We start from the raw sequence: 19,630 nt of genomic DNA on the forward strand, positions 1-19,630 counted from the left end.
ACGAAGACTTCAGAATCCTCCATTTCCAGGCTGAGCTGTTGTATCTCAAAAGCATGCAAGTAAAAAGCATAACTCTGTCTTCCAAAATCAGAGCTTACTCCCTCAGAGATGTTGCAATTTCCTGGGCAGAAGAATCATATGCCTCACACAAGGTTTTAGAATAAAGTGATTAATTAAACAGTAATAAGTCACTAGGACTGGAATGGATTCACCCAAGAGTTCTAACGGAACTCAGATATGAAATTGCAGAACCACTAACTGTGGTATGTAATCTATTGCTTAAATCTGAATCTGCCCAAAGTGACTGGAGAATAGCTAATATGGTCCAGATTTTTAAAAAAGGCTCCAGTGATGATTACAAACTGGTAAGTCTAACTTCAGTATGAGTCAAACCAATTGAAACTACAGAAAAGAATAGATTTATCAGACACATAGATGAACACGATGTGTTGGGGAAGAGTCAATACAGCTTTTGTAAAGGGAAATCATGCCTCGCCAGTCTCTTAGAATGCTTTGAGAGAGTCAACAAGCATGTGGACAATGGTGATCCACTGTACTTGGACTTTCAGAAAACCTTTGACGAGGTTTCTCACCAACAGTTCTTAAGCAAAGTAAGGTGTCAGTGGGCAAGAGGGAAAGTCCTCTCCTGGATCAGTAATTGGTTAACAGATAGGAAACAAAGGATAGGAATAAGTAGTCAGTTTTCACAGTGGTGAGGTAAATAGCAGGGTCCCCCAACAGTCTGTACTGGGATCAGTGCTGTTCAATATATACATAAATGATCTGGGAGAAGAAGAAAACAGCAAGATGGCAACATTTGCAGATGATACAAAATTACTCCAGATAGTTAAATCCAGAGCTCTGCAAAGGGTTTTAAACGGGTCTTACAAAACTGGGTAACTGGGCAAGAAAATGGCAGATGAAATTCAGTGTTGATAAATGTAAAGTTAATGCACTTTGGAAAACATAATCCCAACTATATATACACATTGATGGGTTCTAAATTAGCTGTTACCACTCAAGAAAGTGATCTTGGAGTCATCGTGGCTAGTTCTCTGGAAACATCTGCTCCATGTGCTGCACCAGTCAAAAGAAGCTGACAAAAAACTTTAAGAAGCATTAGGAAAGGGATAAGTAAAGCTACGATTTTGTCATGGATATTTTTAGTAAAAGTCATGGATAGATAATGGGCATTGAAGAAAAGTCACAGAAGCTGTGACCTGTCCCTGTCTTTTACTAAAAACATCCCTGACAAAATGGGGGGAGAGGAGTGTCCAGCACCCAGCCCCGTGACTTCCGCAACTTCTGTGACATACTCAAAACCTTATTAATAAGACAGAAAATATCATAATGCCACTATATAAATCCATGGTATGCCTGCACCTTGAATCCTGCTTGCAGTTCTGGTCACCCCATCTCAAAAAAGAGATGTTAGAATTGGAAAAAGTACAGGGAAGGGCAACAAGAATGATTGAGTATAGACCAGTTTCCATGTAAGAGGAGATTAAAAAGGCTGGGACTAGTCATCTTAGGAAATGGGTGACGAGTTGGGGGATATGACAGAGGTCAACAAGCAGAGCCATCCCTTGGATGCGGTGAATTGGGGCGCCTGCTTCGGGCCCCACACTTTCAGGGGCCCTGTGGGCCAGTGCGCTTGGCCGGCACAGTTGGTCCTGGAAGTGACACTTTCATCACTTCCATCCCAAGCCTCTTCCCCTCCCTCCGCCCCCCCCCCCCCCAGGACAGACCTGTTTATAAGTGAAGAAATAAGTGAATAAGGAAGTGTTATTTATCCTTTCTCATAACATAAGAACCAGGGGTCATGCAATATAATTAATAGGCTGTAGGTTTAAAACACACATAAGGAAGTACTTAACCCAGTTCACAGTCAACCTGTGAAACTGGTTGACAGGAGGTACTGTGATGGCCAAAAGTATAATTGGATACAAAAAAGAATTAGATAAGTTCATGGAGGATAGCCAAGATGGTCAGGGACAGGACCTCATGCTCTGGGAGGTCCTTATATTTCTGACTGCCAGAAGCTGGGACTGGATGACAGGCTGGATCGCTCAATAACTTGCTCAGTTCTCTTTGTTCCCTTTGAAGCATCTGGCACTGGCCACTGTCAGAAGACAGGATACTGGGCTAGATGGACCATTGGTCTGACCCAGTGTGCTCATGTTTTTATGTGCAAGGAAATCTGTAAAGTAGCCACCTGGTCATCTGTTCATACTATCTCCATGTTCTACATGCTGGATATCCAGACATTCTGATTCTGCCTTCATTAGACAGGTGCTCTTTGCTGTAGCATTCCAGTCTTTACCTTCTTTTTGTATATAACATATATTTGTCACCCTCCCCCAGTAGACACTGCTATGAAAATCCCAGTGTCATGGATCTGTGGAACTCATTGTGAATAAGAATAGGAAAATTTATCTGTGCCTTACCTCAAAATTGCCTTTCTTGGAGTAGGAGGGTCCACAGATCCAGCCCACTCTGAATGGGCTGTTAATTGGGGAAACACATAGGATTATTAATAAAAGGAAAAGGAGTACTTGTGGCACCGTAGAGACTAACAAATTTATTTGAGCATAAGCTTTCGTGAGCTACAGCTCACTCACGAAAGCTTATGCTCAAATAAATTTGTTAGTCTCTAAGGTGCCACAAGTACTCCTTTTCTTTTTGCGAATACAGACTAACACAGCTGCTACTCTGAAACCTAGGATTATTAATTGCACTCAATTTATTATTCACTGAATTCCTTGCTCTGCAGGAGTACTGTTCTACTTAATATTACTGCTTAATTTTCCTTACCAGCACAGAGATTTATTAGGCTACAGAAGTGTCTCAACAGGGTGTTTCTCAGAGGTGGAGCCACTCCTCCACTGACACTGATTGACACATTTGCTCTGCCTCCAAGACTGCACGTACCAGACAGACCCAGTGTCATGTATTTGTAGACTTCATTACTCTAAGAAGGAAAATTCTCAGATAAAGCACATGATCTAATGACCCCTTCTGGCCTTAAAACATAAGAATCTATCTATATGGGGATATATTTCTGATAGTAGAGGGCTCTTTAATCTAGCAGATTAAGGCATCATAAAATCTACTCGCTGAAATCTGAAGTGAAATAAATTGAGACTAGAAATAAAAAATAGATCTTTAACAGTGAGGGGAATTAACCACTGGAACAACATACTAAGGGATGTGGTGAATTCTTTATCGTTTAAAGTCTTTAAATCAAGACTCGATACATTTTTAGAAGATATGCTACAGTTAAAACAGAAGTTGTGGACTTGATGCAGAAATTATTATAGGTTTTTTGGCCTCTGTTTTCAAGGGAGGCAGAGTGGATGGTCATAATGGTCCCTTCTGGTTTAAAATCTGTTGAGTCAAATGCATGCACAGTTGACCTTTCTCTGCTGTGAAACATCATATATACTTTCATTTCTAGTTTGTTGTTTAATGACAGTGTCATATACAATTTGAATAGTTGGAGTAATTAGTCTACGTAATCCTGTCTTCAGTTTTTTGTTAATATATTTGACATTATCATAATGCTGTTCCTTCATGTTTCAAGGTAAATTAAAATGCCAAACAAAAACAACCTCCACCTATCCACCTCCACTTCCCCCAAAACTATAATATAATATTAAGACAATTATTTACTCAATTAAAAAAATCCAAGATGAAAGCATCTGACTAAACAAGTCTGGAAAAAGTAAGCTTTCAATTCAGATCTAACAGTTCCATGGTTGCTCATGATGCTGTACAGGAAATCCTTTATTGCTCATTGAAGAAATACTGAATATATTTTAGAAAGGCATCAGGAACGGAGAGAACAGTTTCATTAGTTCTTACCTTCTATGTAAAAGCAGAGTCCTGTTTGTTAAGATGTTTGTAAGGAAGTAGACAAATTACATTGTGTATGTTCTGATGTCTCATTAAAGATATGAAAAATCTCGTGAAAATTATAAACCAGACACTATTGGACTTGTATAAGAACTGTGAACAAGTGGCACTGTAAGTGTGTAGGCTGAAGATGAGCGTTGTTTAAACTTGAAAGCATGGTTGGAATGGGAATTTGATTTTGGATACAATTATAGCTGGAGAGGTTCTTGGAATAACTTTTTATCAAAGGATTGCAACATGAATGGTGCAATGAATTTCATATCCAACTGAACATGTAATTGCCATTAGTAAAACAGTGATGCCAAAGACCTGTTCCTGCTAGTTAATAGGAATTGCACTTGTAATATTGCAGGATGTTTGATGTATTCTCTGTGAACCAAACCACAAATTAAATTATTAATTAAAAGTGGGATTAGAGAAAATACTGGAGAATTAAATCACTATATACACTGAGTGATGGATGTTTTCTCAAATATAAAATTCCTCCAAACCAATTAATCTTTTGAAAACCTTTTTCTTAATTGCTCTACGGTATTTTCATTAGTTAATGTGAAATTGTTATCTTGAACTGCATGGCATTGTTGTGATCTAGGAGTTTCTGAAGTGGCTCAAACAGGATTAGGATCAGTATGCAGAGTGTAAAAACAAACAGTATTAACAATTAACATTTTAAGAGCTCATTAATATAATGTAGAAATATATTTTTATAAAAAGCTTAGGAATGGTTATTTTGTTTGAAATTTGAGTGTAAATTTACATATAATGCCAACACTTAGTCTTATAAAGTCTTATAAAGTCCTGTAATACTCAACACATTTTTTCATGGCATAAATGTATTCTCCTGCAAACTGATTGTGGGCAGCACATTAATACTGAACATATTGATTGGCATCTCTGAACAGGTGTCTCTAAGAAGCCTTTATTCATAAAATATTTTGACAGTCAATCAACATTGATCATTCATTTTAACTGAGAATGCTAGTTGCTGTTTACTTTATATTTTTTATGGAAGAATAAATCGGGTTTTGAAATTCCTGAGGCTACAATCTAAGCAACGTGATATTAAGAAGAACAAAACATCAGTCTGCCATTTTGTAAATTTATATAGAAATTCTCTGCTTCCTCCCTGCTTGGAAATTGTTCATTTACTCTGTCAGTTTTTTGGAGATTCAATGTATCTTTTAACTGAAATATTGCAATTCAGTTGTACTGTTTTTAAAATGTCTTATTTCATAATGAATTATAAGGTCAATTTACTATCTACTTCTTGTTGCTTGGTTCTAGCTGGAAGGTCACAATGAGCCAGTAGTGCTGCAAGTGTTTGTGGGTAATGACTCTGGTCGAGTAAAGCCACATGGGTTCTACCAGGCCTGCAGGGTAACTGGGCGAAACACTACTCCCTGCAAAGAGGTGGACATAGAGGGTACTACAGTTATAGAGGTTGGCCTTGACCCTAGCAACAACATGACACTTGCGTAAGTAATTCTTTTTGCATTGCACTGTCTTTCCGGGATGAAACAGTAAGACAGGGGTTCTCAAACTGGGGGTTGTGACCCCTTAGGGGGTTGCAAGGTTATTACTCTGGGGTCACGAGCTGTCAGCCTCCACCCCCAAACCAAGCTTTGCCTCCAGCATTTATAATAGTATTAAATGTTAAAAAAAATCTTGCTTTTGATGTATAAGGTAGGTCGCACTCTGAGGCTTACTGTGTGAAAGGGATCACTAATACAAAAGTTTGAGAACCAGTAAGAGGTTTTTTTGCTTCAGGAATCAAGTTTGAAGGTGTCATTTGATGTTATGAGAGGGGTAGCCATATTAGTCTGTATCCACAAAAACAACAAGGAGTCTGGTGGCAATTTAAAGACTAACAGATTTATTTGGCCATGAATCTGAAGAAGTGGGTTTTTTACCCACGAAAGCTTATGCCCAAATAAATCTGTTAGTCTTTAAGGTGCCACTGGACTCCTCATCATTTTTGTTAATTTGATGTTATCTTAAATAAGAGGGGTTTGGGTTTTGTTTTTTTTTAACATATGTACAGTAGAGAGCAAGGTAATAAAGACTAAAATAAGACTTCCTAAATGTAGTCTGACATAATTAAAACTTTATGGAAATTGTTTTTTTATTTATTCACTGAATAGCTTGCTTCCAGCATTTGTGTGAAAACAAACTGAGTAGACAGATTAATTTTTATAAGCAAGTCACCTTCAAAATACCGTTTTTTAACTTAATGTTCCCCTTCATTAACTTGCTTCCAGAGATTCTTTTTGGATTTGTGCATCAAACTGTTTTGAAAGCAGTTAAAATATGAATACTTTGACACAGAGAGAATACTAGTGAGACTACATATTGTAAGGAAAATGTCTTAAAACCCACCCTAAGCTCACCGAAAGTGTTTATTTTACCCAATGTTCACTTTGTGTTCTTCGAGTGATTGTTCATGTGCATTCCAAAATAGGGTTGCGTGCCCGCCACGTGCACCGGTGCTGGAAGTTTTTCCCCTAGCAGTACCTGTAGGGGGGAGCTCCCCAGTGACCCCTGGAGTGGCGCCTCCATGGCGCGGTATAAGGGGACCTGCACACTCCACACCCTCAGTTCCTTCTTGCCGCCAGTGAAGGTGCATTGGAACTACTCTGCTCCAGCTTTGCTGTAGCTCGTCCCCAGAACTGCTTGTTCGTTCAGTGTTAGTACCTGTAGTTAGTTAGCTGTTCAATTAGTTAGAGAGCCGGAGCCAGGGCATGCCCCACGCCCCAGGTTTTAAGTTGTGCAACAATTGTAGGCGATCTATGCCTAGGAGTGGCCCCCACACAGACTCTTCACGCTGTTTGGGAGAAACCCATATCAGCGATCGCTGCAAGATTTGCAAGTCGTTCAAACCTCGGACCAAGAGGGAAAGAGACATTAGGCTCTGGGCCATTCTGATGGAGTTGGCGCTGACCCCGATTCCGGCGCACCGCTCTGAGCCGGCACCGCAGTGTTGGTGCACAGCAACCTTCCGGAGCCTTCCACCAGTTGGCACCGCTCCCCATCCACGGGACACAAGAAAGCAAAAAGATGACTTCTTCACAGCAGCACCGAGGAAAACCCAGGGCAGAGGCTAGACCCATGTCATGCAGTCCTTGATCCTCTCTGGCCTCTAGGTCTCTGATTCACGTAGAGCGGAGTAGCCCAGCCGCTTCGGACCAGGCCTCCCCAGATGTCCGGATGCCTTCCCTGATGGAGGCTCTGCAGGTGGCCCAGGACGTCCTGTCCATGCTGATACCAGGAGTGCCGCTAATGTCAGTCCCGTGCTCCAGGGGCAAGCCACCGCTGGGATCTCCACAGTCGCCCCCGGCTCGGTACCAGTCTCGGTCCAGGGAACGTTCCTGACGCTGTTCGCTGCCGAGCGACTGTTCAGGTCAAACTCCACGTGGATCACCCTGTCAGACTGTCTGGTTGGGTTCCATCCGATTGAGACTCTCGGCACCACTCCACTTCAAGGAGTGAGTACCGATGGGACTGAGGCAGACGTCGCCAGAGGTTCTTGTCTCGGAGGGGTTACTGCAGCTGGTCACGGCACGGACGTCGATGCTGTTACTGCTCGGAATCCTTCTCCAAGACCCCACCAAGGCATTGCTTCCGCAGCCCCAGGCTTAAATCGCTGGCATCTCATCATCACGGGTCTGCCCGTTGGAGCAGATTGCAGAGCAGCTGCTACCGATGGTACTGGTCCTCCACGTCGGGATCGCAGTCCCGTGGTTGGCGTTGCTCCCGGCACTGCCGTTCCTCCCGATCCCGGGACAGCGGCAGGTCGTTCATCAGCCCGGCTTCAGCTTGTAGTCGTCCTTCCATGGTCCAGGCCAGCCAGGCTGAGCAGCCGGTGCCGCAGCAAGTGCAGTGGCTCCAGGCCCCATGGCTGGCCTAGTGGTACTAGTGGGCACTGCGGCCCCCGACGCAGCCTCCAGCAGGGACTTGCTTGATAGCCGGCGCCTCAGAGGCAACACCGGCCTCCCTCTCCGGACCTCCGGGGAAGGAGTCGGTGGGACGTACATCCTCTGCACTGTGCCCGAAGACCAACCAGGTGGTGGACCCTCCGGTGCCAGCGGACACCCAAATTACCGCACCAGCCTCCTCGCCCTCCCGGATGAGGTGATTACGGCCCCGCCCCCCTCAGTCCTGCAGGAGGACTTTAGGGCCCACCAGGAACTCCTAAAATGGGTGGCATCAAGCCTCTACCTCCAGAGAAGGCAGAGGCAGAGAAGATGGCGGAGCCCTCAGACTCCCTGTTTAATGCTCTGTCCTCTTCAGTACTGAGCAGCATAGCTTTGCCTCTCCATGAAGGGGTGGCAAAAATTTCAAATGCCCTGTGGCAAACGCTGGCTTCATTGGCCCGTCTCTAAGAGGGCGGAACGCAAGTACTTTGTACCCGCCAAGGGACACGGGTACTTATGCACCCACCCGGCACCCAACTCCCTGGTGGTAGAGTCGGACAAGCACAGGGAATGGCAGGGCCAGCCAGTCCTACCCCGAAAAATAAAGATTCACAGAGGATGGACTTTTTTGGAAGAACATTTTATTCATCCTTGAGCTTCCAGTTACGAGTGGCAAACCACCAGGCTTTCCAGGGCTGGCATGAGTTCAATCTGTAGGGCCCCCTGCCCAAGTTTGAGGACTCCCTCCAGGAGTGTGATAGGAAGGAGTTCAGGGCGCCGGTGGAGAAGGGTAAGTGCTGCCAGGGCAACCCTACAAGCGGCTTCAGATGTGGTGGATATGGCCACGCTGTCCATGGCCTCCGTGGTTTCCATGAGAAAGATGTTGTGGCTCCTGCTGTCCAGGCTGCCCAATGAGGCACAGGCCGCCATGCAGGATCTCCTGTTTGATGACAAAGCTCTGTTCGCGGAACAAACGGATACAAAGCTGCATGATATAAAGAACTCCCGCACTATCGTCCAGACTCTGGGTCTCTATGTCCCGGCTCCAGCTAAATCTAAGTTTAAGCCGCAGCAGACACTCGCTCAGGCCTCCCACCCAAAATACGAGACCGCCTATAAGAAGGCGCAGGACTAAAAAGGCGCCCTCAGAGGCAGTCGAGGCCGGCCCCGCAACCTGGGTCCTCCAAGGGCAAACAGGCGGGGAAAAGGCGATTTTGATGGGATGCTTAGGGGTGCCCCCCCAGTCTTCCTCAGGGATCAACCCTCACATGAAGCCCTGCTCGAGCAGGAGGTGGGACAGCTTCGGGGCCAAGGAGCAGTGGAAGTGGTGCCCGGGGAATTCAAAGGCAAGGGGTTCTACTCCCGCTATTTCCTTATTCCAAAGGCCAAAGGGGGACTCAGGCCCATCCTGGACCTGCGAGATCTGAACCAGTTCATGGTGAAAAGAACAGGAGTACTTGTGGCACCTTAGAGACTAACAAATTCATTTGAGCATAAGCTTTTGTGAGCGACAGCTCACTTCATCGGATGCTCAAGTTCTGCATGGTCTCCCTAGCCTCCATCATCTCCTCCCTGGATCCCGGGGACTGGGACGCTGCCCTCGATCTGCAGGACGCGTACTTCCACATTCACATATTCAAGGGACACAGACGCTTTCTCCTTTTCATGGTGGGGCAGAATCACTACCAATCTACAGTCCTCCCGTTTGGTCCGTCCACTGTCTCCAGAATATTTACAAAATGTATGTCGGTGGTAGTAGCATACCTCAGGCACCGGGGGGGTCCAGATTTTTCCCTATCTGGACGAGTGGCTGGTCAAGGGTAGCTCTTGGTCGCAGGTGAGGGATCATGTGACGCTCCTCCTGTCCACGTGCACCGCCTTGGGCCTGTTGGTAAATGACACCAAGTCCACGTTAGTCCCGGTTCAAAGCATGGAGTTTATGGGGGTGCTCCTGAATGCCTCTTCAGCCACAGCTTCCCTCCCACCGACAGGTTCGAGACGCTGAAGGGGCTCATCGACACGGTCACAAGGATCCCGGTAACAACAGCCAGAGAGTGCCTCCAGCTCTTGGGTCACATGTCGGCGTGCACGTACGTGATCCGCCATGCCAGACTCTGAATGAGGTCCCTCCAGCTCTGGCTGGCCTCGGAGTTCTCCCAGGCCAGGGACAGGATGGACAAGGTTCTCACCGTGCCTGACTTGGTGATCGCCTCGCTACGGCTGTGGTCCCCCTGCAAACAACATGCTCCAAGGGTCCCTTCAGGGACAGGGCCCCGTCGCTAGAGCTGTTGTCCAATGCTTGGACCTGGGTTGGGGGGCTCATGTGAGGAATGTTCAAACCCTTGGTCTGTAGTCGGCTCAGAATCTGACCCTACATATAATGTCAAGGAACTCGGCGGTACGCCTGGCGTGCGTGGCCTTCTGCTCGCACCTGGAGGACAAGGTGGTTAGGGTCCTCATGGACAACACGGCCTCGATGTTCTATATTAACAGGCAAGGCAGGGCCCGGTCATCTGTTCACTGCTGCAAAGCCTTCAGGCAGTGGGTTTTCTGAATAGCCCACGACATCTGCCTAAAGGTCTTCCATCTACCGGGCGCCCGGAATGTGCGGGCGGATCGCTTGAGCAGGGACTTCTTCTCTCAACGCGAGTGGTCTCTCCACCTGGCAGTGGCTCACAGGCTTTCTGAGTATGGGGAACTCCCCAGGTGGACCTGTTCGTGACTTGGCAGAATTGGTGCTGTCCCTGGTTCTGCTCCAGGGGGGACTGGGAAGGGGTGCTATCTCCAATACCTTCCTCCTGTCCTGGTCAGGCCAGTTTCTCTGTGCCTTTCCGCCATTCCCACTGATCAGCAAGGTCCTGGAAAAAAAAATAGACTGACAAGGCCCAGGCCCTCCTGAATGCCCTGGCGTGGCTTAGGCAACATTGGTCTGGGATGCTTGCGGGCCTGGCAGTTGCTCCGCTGTGGCCGTGGCCGTTGCCGTTCTGTCCGGACCCGCTCTCCCACGACTAGTGCCACTTCCTCCACCCCAACCTAGCGGCTCTCCACCTCACGGCTTGGCTGCTCAATGGCTATGTGGGAAGGAGAAGACTTGTTCAGAAGGGGTTCAACACATCCTCCTAGAAAGCAGGCAGCCCTCCACGCGCCGTGCCTACTTGGCGAAGTGGTCCCGGTTCTCTAGATAGGCGGCTGAACGGGGTGTTTCCCTAGTGGCTGTCCTGATCCAGCTCATCCTTGACTGCCTTCTCCACCTTAGAACCCAGGTCCTGGTGCCCTTGTCAGTCAAGGTGCACCTGGCAGCCATATCGGCCTTCCATCCGCCAATGCAGGGTCACACTGTATTCTCCCATGCTATGACTGGCCGGTTCCTTAATGGGTTGGACCGTCTTTTTCCGTATGCTAGGCCCCAGTCCCGCAGTGGGACCTGAATCTGGTGTTGGCCCATCTCATGGGGCCCCCGTTTGAGCCATTAGCCACGTGCTTCTGGTCCCACCTCTCGTGGAAGGTGGCCTTCCTGGTTGCAATCACGTCAGCCAGGTGGGTTCTCGGAGCTCAGAGCCCTGACCTCTGAGCCTCCATACATGGTTTTTCATAAGGATGGGGTCCAGCTCCTCCCACACCCTACATTCCTTATGAAGATGGTCTCTGCCTTTCACATGGGTCAGGACATTTTTTTGCCAGTCCTCTGGCCAAGCCCATGTGTCCAGTAAGGAGCGCCGTCTCCACATGCACGATGTGCAACGGGCTCTGGCTTTCTACCTGAGCGGACCAAGCTGTTCAGAAAGCCCTCACAACTGTTCATCACTTCAGCTGAGCGCATGAGGGGTCGATCGATCTCTACTCAGCGGCTTTCCAACTGGATCACTTCTTGCATCTGTATCTGTTCTGAGCTGGCGGGTATCCCCCCGCCACCAATTGTGAAGGCGCACTCAACTCGAGTGCAGGCCTCGTCAGCTGCCTTCTTGGTCCATGTCCCCATCCAGGACATTTATAGGGCCGCCATGTGGTCTTCGGTTCACACGTTCACTTCGCACTATGCGATCATCTCCCAAACCAGGGATGACGCCAGGTTCGGCAGGGCTGTCCTCCGTCCTGAGAACTTGTGAACTGCTACCCACTTCCAACAGATACAGCTTGGAATCACCTATTGTGGAATACACATGAGCAATCACTTGAAGAAGAAGAAGAAGAAGAAACAGTTACCTTTTCCGTAACTGATGTTCTTCGAGATGTGTTGCTCATGTCTGTTCCACATCCTACCCTCCTTCCCCTCTGTCAGAATTGTCTGGCAAGAAGGAACTGAGGGTGGGGGGAGCGCACAGCTCTCCTTATACCGCACCATGGAAGAGCCACTCCAGGGGTTGCTGGAGCGCTCCCCCCTATGGATACTGCTAGGGGAAAAACTTCCGGCACCGGTGCACATGGTGAGTACTCACACCTATTGTGGAATAGACATGAGCAACACATCTCGAAGAGCACCAGTTACGGAAAAGGTAACTGTCTTACACGTCTTTTTTTTTTTTTAATGCTCTTTCTATCTTTAGTTTTTATATATTAGTTTCACATTCTTTGTTTAGTATTTGCAACATTGTGTAAGAACTTGAAGGATATGAAGATTCATCAGTGGACTTAGATGTCTTGCAGTTTTTCTTTCAACTTTTTTTTGAGGGGCAAGGAAAAAGAGGGAGATGCCCTCTCAATTAGTGTTTTTAGAGCTTATTGAAGAACTGAGTCCAGCAGGTTTTGGATTTGTCCATGGTGAGAAGTGCAGAAAGTTTTTTAGCACTCCCTCAGCCCAGTTTGTTCTGTTACTGTCCAATCCATCTGACAGTCCTTTAACTAGGCCATTATCTGTGAAGCTGGCAAAGAATTAGGCATTTATGACAAAGTACAACTATCATCTTGGTTATAAAATGGTCACTTTTCAGAATCATTTAAACAGTCCTTTGTTGCCACCATTCAGAGGAGTCTAGAGCTCTCTAAATGCATTATTTGGACTCTTTGATGCTTAAGGCTTAGCTGTCCATTCTGTTTAGTGATTGCAATATGCCTGGCTTTGTAATTTAGGATTTTATCCTAAAGTATGAACCAATGATCTGGATCTCTGACTTGAGGGCCCTAATTAATACAAAATGAATAAAAAGAAAGGGTAGGATTAGCATCTGTTCTTTGAGCTCAGTGATATAAGCCTGAAAGTCTTGGGCCTCGTTAGAGGCTACTGAAAGTTAAATTCCAAGCTCCCTCAATTGGAAAGGTCAAATGACCATCTGTGACACTGATTTACTATGTTTGTCACTAAGGAATTGGAGGAAAGGTAAAAAAATACCTCCATTTTCTCCCATTCCAGGACTTGCTCATGATATTGTTAAAACAGGAAGTATTTTCTGGTAGATCTAGAAATTATAGAACCTGTTCTCACCAGGCAAAGAGGAATCTGTTTCTTATTCTTGATATTTCTTTATTACAACAGAGATTTTAAGAATAGGAAGTGATTAGAGACAGTTGTCCCAATTTGTACTTAAGAAAACTTAAGGGATGATTAAGAGGATCAGTTTCCAAATTGTTGTTGTCAATGCCACCTCCCCCTGCTTCTTTAAATGTATTGGAAATATCACTAGATTTTTTTTTTTTAAGTAGGTCAGATTCATTACCAATACTGGGTTCTTTATTTTATCCCTTCTTATGCCAACTGGTATTTTGTCATGACACCCCATGAGATAGCACAAAATGCCATGCATACTTCTGAAGACATGGTCTGCAGCTGTATCCTTATCTGACTGGTTACTAAGAAGTGTGTGTGTGTGTGTGTGTGTGTTTGTGTGTGTGTGTACACACACACATAATGGTGTGTGTTTGTGTGTGTATATACATACACACACACACATTATATGTGTGTGTGTGTGTGTGTGTATGTGTATGTATATATATATATATATACACACAAACACACACCTCTTAGTAACCAGTCAGATAAGGATACAGCTGGATACAGGATACAGGATTCAGATAAGGATACAGCTGCAGACCATGTCTTCAGAAGTGTGCATGGCATGTGTCATGACAAAATATATATGGGGCCTACGGTTATTGTCAATCTATGTTCCTTTATTCCAAAATTTGGCTCATCTACAAAGAAGAATACCAGCTGTTTTGTTATATTAGTTTTGCTTGGCCATCATCCTTCTGTTTTGAATGAAGATTTTTAGGAAGTAAAGATTTTTCCGGTGTTATGTCTCATTCTGACTTTCTCTTCATATGATAGCTTGAGCTTTTCTCAAACCATTTCATGGTCTATAAGACTATACACTACAATTGTTACTGTTCAGTGATTATCTCCTTGCAAAGACTCCATTCAGTAATCTGACTTTTTTTCTCTCCAGTAGAAGAGCAAGCTTTCAATGTTAAGGGAGTTGGTTTATTCCACCCAACAGACCTCACTTTTCAAAGCAATCTTAGTAATAGTTATGCTATACTAGGTATTGTTTGGCCATAAGAGAAGCCTTCACATCCATGTACTTTGTCTGTAGAAGATATCTAGCAATTGTATCTGCATTTTAGAAAAAAGAGCCAATAATTTTCTTTGAGTAGTGTCAATCCACTGTAGGTGTATTTGCGCCCCTGCATCTCTAATCTGATATTTTAGGTAGCATGGTTTATTCAGCCCACATGTGCTCCCTCCCTTCCTCCGTTGTGGTCTGCCTCGAAGCTATCTAGCACTGCGTGGGCGAACCACCTTTGGCCTCAAATGGCATGAGCAGTAGTCTCTTCTTTCTTGATAGCATTTAGTATAAATAGTAGCTATTATTGGAGTTTTTTGTTTCCTTTTAGTAGTTAGAGTTTCTGTTTTTCCATTCTAAGAAAAGAGAACCTTTTCTTTGCTCAAAAAACGTGAGAAAAATGTAAATCACCTGCTTGGTTCCCCCACTGTCACAAGGTGCCTCTCCTGCAATGGGGCAATTCTAGTAACGGACGGGCATTCTCATTGTGTCCGTTGCCTTGGAGAGGCACTTATTTTGCAGAAGTTCATGGAGATGAAGTGACATCTCATAAGAACCAGGAGCTCAAGTTAAGGCTTCTCTTCATGAGGGTGTACTCCAACTACCAGCTGACCCCAGTCCTGAAACCTCTCGAAGATGGAGATCATCCCCACAGCCTTGATCCTGCAGAGGGGTAGAATTGCAAAAAAAAAAAAAAAAAAAAAAAAAAAAAGTCGGCTGATTCTCCCCTGCAAAACCGTTAGAAAAAGGGCTCTGAGCCCTCAAACCTAGTTGTTGGCCAGCCAGAGGGGATCCCCGGTATGCTCACCCACCTCAGTCATTATCAGTGACTCCCCGGTACAAGCTCTGCCATAGCGCCTAAGGACCCCAGGGGCCCGGGCTTGGAAGCAATGGCCCCACCTCCCAGAGATAAAGACAAAGATTGTACTACCTCTAAAAGATCGGCACTGACAAAACCATTTTTGGCACTGAGTGCATCAAAGCAACCCTTATTGGAGCATTCCTCACATAAACAACAGTCAGTACCGACAAGTCAGCACTGGCACTCTTTGATGGTACTGAGTGTATCAATGATACCGTGGGAGTTCCATTTCTCAGGGGACCTTGTGGTTGTGGAAGAACTGGAATCCCCACTACTTGGTACTGGGGTCCAGGTACCGAGCACATCTACGTATCACTACAGGCACTGGGCCATTTACCCCCAGAACCCTGGTCAGCACCACCCTTTTCCAGCAAGGAGTCAGCAGTGACCAGGATGATTATCTTTTTCTGGCCTCACAGCGTGGCCCACCATTACACCAGCGGGATCTCCGCAATCGCACCCTTGTTCCGCCCCTCAAGCCTGGTACGGTCATTTGTGGGCACCACCATGCCCACCCATGCCCTCCACACGCACCCCAGTGTCTGTATTAGGATCCATGGGGGGGATGGAGGGCTGGGAGCCCCAGGCCCTTTAAATTGCCCCCTGGGGAAGCTGGGCTGCCCCAGTATGGTGCACCGGCCCTTGCCGGTATGTGTAGGGTCCTTTTTACTAAGGGCACACATGCATCTACCCCTTATTATTTATTTGTATTATTCTAGCAACTAGGGGCCATAGTCATGGACCAGGACCCCTTTGTGTTAAGCACTGCACATTTGCTCGCACCAGATTCCAGTAGTCATAAATCAATCATGTGAGTACATGACGTTTCTTCATGCTTTCAGCCAAGGCATTACTGTCTTGACAAAGAAGCTTAGAGTGGAGGTAGAATTTTGGTAAAGTAGCCCTTCATATCCCTAGTTTGCATTACTCGTTCAGAACTCGCTTTTCAGTCTCCCAAGAGTGAGAGGTGGGGATCTGCAGAGTTAAATTGAGTGGCTGGCATCGTTAATATGGAATAAATTGAAGTTCTGTAGGTTTGCAGTCTTCATAGTTTCTCACTACTTTTTTCCTTGCTTCATCATCTCCTGGAAAAAGCAGGCAGGGATGAGTTGAGGTTAGGGTGATATAACTCCCTTAGAAATGCAGTTTCAGTGCCCTGTCATGTGTTAAGGCACATGAACTGCTTTGGACTCTTAACTGCATTTAAAAAATTCTGACTCTGTTGCATGGTAAACAAATCTGAATAGATCTATTGAGATGGTAAACCTACTGAACTCCAGGTTCTGGTAAGTTTTATAGTTGTAGTTTTGGAAGTCCTACTCTATTATTATTATTATTTATTATTTACTCTATTGTATTACTCTAATTATTAACTCTAATGTTATGTGTTGCTAGGGTTGATTGTGTAGGAATACTGAAGTTGAGAAATGCAGATGTTGAAGCTCGAATAGGGATTGCTGGTTCCAAGAAAAAAAGCACCCGTGCCAGATTGGTGTTTCGTGTTAACATCACTCGGAAAGATGGCTCAACTTTAACACTCCAGACACCTTCCTCTCCGATTTTATGCAGTAAGTAGCAAAGTAAAAATTGGAATCGGAGGAAGCTGGGTTTTAATATGATTTAAATCACTGTGACTCACTGTCGCCTCAGGGAAAGTCATCTATAAATGTCTTTGTGCTTCATTTAATCCAGCTATAATAGTCTGTGTTAAAAAACAAAAACAAAAAATCTACCAACACAAAAATCTTGTTCAACCTAGAGTTGAAATTTCCTTGGAACATTGTGTGGGTTTTAAAATCCTTTTTCAGTCATAATTTCCTGATTTGTAATTAAGCCACATGCTGGTTTTTAAAGTTGAAACGTTTTTGACCACATTGCCTTGAACTGATCGCAAAATAAAATAACCTTTTCTGCTACAGGCTGTTAACATCATTGTTATATTGTAAATGTAGTTGTCGCCACCCAGCTTTGAGGCATAGAAGTGGGTAAATAGCTTTATAGAGTTATAGCAGTTCATCAGGTCGGAAGTTAGTTCAGTTCTGATTAAGACAATGGAAAATTACTATTGTTTACCACTGAATGTTAGAATGCTCCGTTTGGCATTGAAAACACATGTGTGGGCTGAATATTTGTATTAAACTGAACAGTATGGGAGAGAAAACCAGAGGTTGCAGCAGAAGGTTAGAGGCTCTTACCCCATATGGAGTCAGTCCCAGAGATGGCAGTACTAGAATGGTGGGATGTCTTTTATTCTCCATTCCTTGTGCAACCTCTCCCTCCTTCTTGGGAGCCACCAGCAGAGGTGGTAGCAAGAGGATTGTGGGAGCTTCTTCCCTTCATCCCAGCATGAAAGGAGCTTTGGGACCCTGGAGAGTAAGAGTCTTCATAAGTTTTTGCCTTTTTCTTTTTGTTTCATTCTCTCTCCACAACTTTTTATTGTGTTTGGAGGTCTGAGATCCTAAGTACTTCAGGTCTCTTAAATGGCAAATAAACTGAATGTTGTATGAAAACAAAAGTTTGTCTTAACTATACAAAATATATAGGGAAAAGGGAGAAAGATTTGATTACGTTACATTAATGCCAATATATTAACTATTTAAAGTCTACCATTACCTAGTTGTATGCAAATTTAGTTACATACATAGAATGCAAATGACTTTTATGTACTTACCTGTAGTATTATAAACAAGTGCATCAAAATAATTGGTCAAATATGCCATGGAAAAAACAAACTCAGTACGAAGAACATTTCCTTGTTTTTGGCATGAAGCCTGTAACCTTTTTCATTTTCCTATTTTTCTCTCTTTTCCCTTTAGTAGAAGCACTACTACTCTTTAACCTTTAGCCTACCAAGTAGCACTAATGAACATACAGGATGAATAGTGGAATATCAATTATATTGAGTTACTTTTTGCTTATAAACCTGTTCTTCTGGTATGTTGAAAATGTGACTTGTTTGCAATGTACCTTTTACTGCACTTGTATGTTCTTTCATTTCTTAATATAAAGCTTAAAAATGTAGTTCTTCAATTGTAGTTCTTCAATTGTAGCTGGAAGCTGCTGGTATATCTATGATAGTGCCAGCTGTGTCCTTGGCACTGTAGAAGGCATGCAAGTAGGCACATTCACTACCCTGGTTGACACTCCATTTTTTATTTAATGAGGGTACAATCTTATCTGATAAGTTGTCTGAGAATATAGAAATAAATCACAGCAAGGACAAAATTTAATACGTACATTAACATATATTGCCATTGACTTCTGATTCACAGAGAACTGAGGGCCCGGTGTAATTGTAACTCATTGGTGAGTGTGTTTTTTGAGTCCTCCTCTGTGCTGATTCACAGAGGATATGAGTTGTTGCAGCCTTTGGCTACAGAGCTTTAGCAACTCACACTTTTAGCTCTGGAGGTCATGAGGTTTTACTAAAATCTGTTATGGCTTCAGTGTCACAGAACTAGTAAGCTTTGTCATAGAAAACTTTTTATGGACTTGAACATGATATTTTGTGCTGTCTCTGAGTTGTGCCTGGAGATTTTTAGATTTGCTTGTGGATCTGCTTGCATACAGAGAAAACACAAAGCAAAACAATATTGTTTGATTACTCCTTTGTAGTTCAGGCAATGCAAAAACTTTTTGCTGCTTCTAAACTAAAAATAGATGATCAGCTTCAGCAATAGTTTTGCTTTATGTCCAAATGAATAACCTGCTTATATATTAGTGGATCATTAGATAACTGTTATGACTTAAAGGGACATTAACAACTTGAAAATAATATTTTTGCATGAAAAAAGTTGTATTCACTTTACTGTAAGACTTAAGACTCCTATAGTTGACTAGAATAGCACAATTTTTTTCTAGTTTGTTTACTTTGTGCATTTGGAGACACATTTTGTATAATCAGATGAAATACTTCCATATATGGTCAGATAATTACTCAGTTTTTCTCTTGCTAAAGAGATGCTGATAACTAGAGAAGTAGAAAGCTCCTTACAAAAGATATTAATGTTTGTTTGTTTTTAAATCAGACCATACTGGAATTTTAAACCGAAAGTGGAATTTTTAAAATATAGTCAATTAAAAATAAGTTGATGCTGTCTCTTTTACTGTAAGACTAATGGTTTGCACTGGTTGCACTCATGAAACCTGAACTTAATTATTGCAGCTATCTCAGTTTGTGCCATTCCTTGTAATCTCCTTCACACAGAGGGCAATGAAAATGATTAGAGGGTTGGGGGATATGAGGAGAGGCTGAGGGGATTGGACTAGATGACCTCTTGAGGTCTCTTCCATCCCTAAGTTTCTATGATTCTATGATTTCCTCTCTGAGAGTTATAGAAACACCTCTTCATGAGAAAAGGGATGTGCATAATTTGTTAGTGATTTTGGGGTACATCTCACCCAAATGGAGAATTTACAAGTCATAACTGTTTTACCATGTGTAA

At 44.1% G+C, this 19,630-nt stretch overlaps 1 protein-coding gene across 7 annotated transcripts in view; it reads left to right on the forward strand.

Annotated features, from left to right (window-relative positions):
- Positions 1-19,630, forward strand: part of NFAT5 (nuclear factor of activated T cells 5) — a 162,069-nt gene that overhangs the window by 95,768 nt on the left and 46,671 nt on the right. For all 7 annotated transcript variants that reach the window (XM_043495159.1, XM_043495160.1, XM_038368777.2 and 4 more), the window contains 2 exons: positions 5,200-5,390; positions 16,581-16,753. In XM_043495159.1, coding sequence (XP_043351094.1) covers positions 5,200-5,390; positions 16,581-16,753 — 364 coding nt within the window. The remainder of the gene's footprint in view (positions 1-5,199; positions 5,391-16,580; positions 16,754-19,630) is intronic.

The sequence above is a fragment of the Dermochelys coriacea genome, chromosome 12, assembly GCF_009764565.3.
Source record: "Dermochelys coriacea isolate rDerCor1 chromosome 12, rDerCor1.pri.v4, whole genome shotgun sequence".
Taxonomy (NCBI): domain Eukaryota; kingdom Metazoa; phylum Chordata; order Testudines; family Dermochelyidae; genus Dermochelys; species Dermochelys coriacea.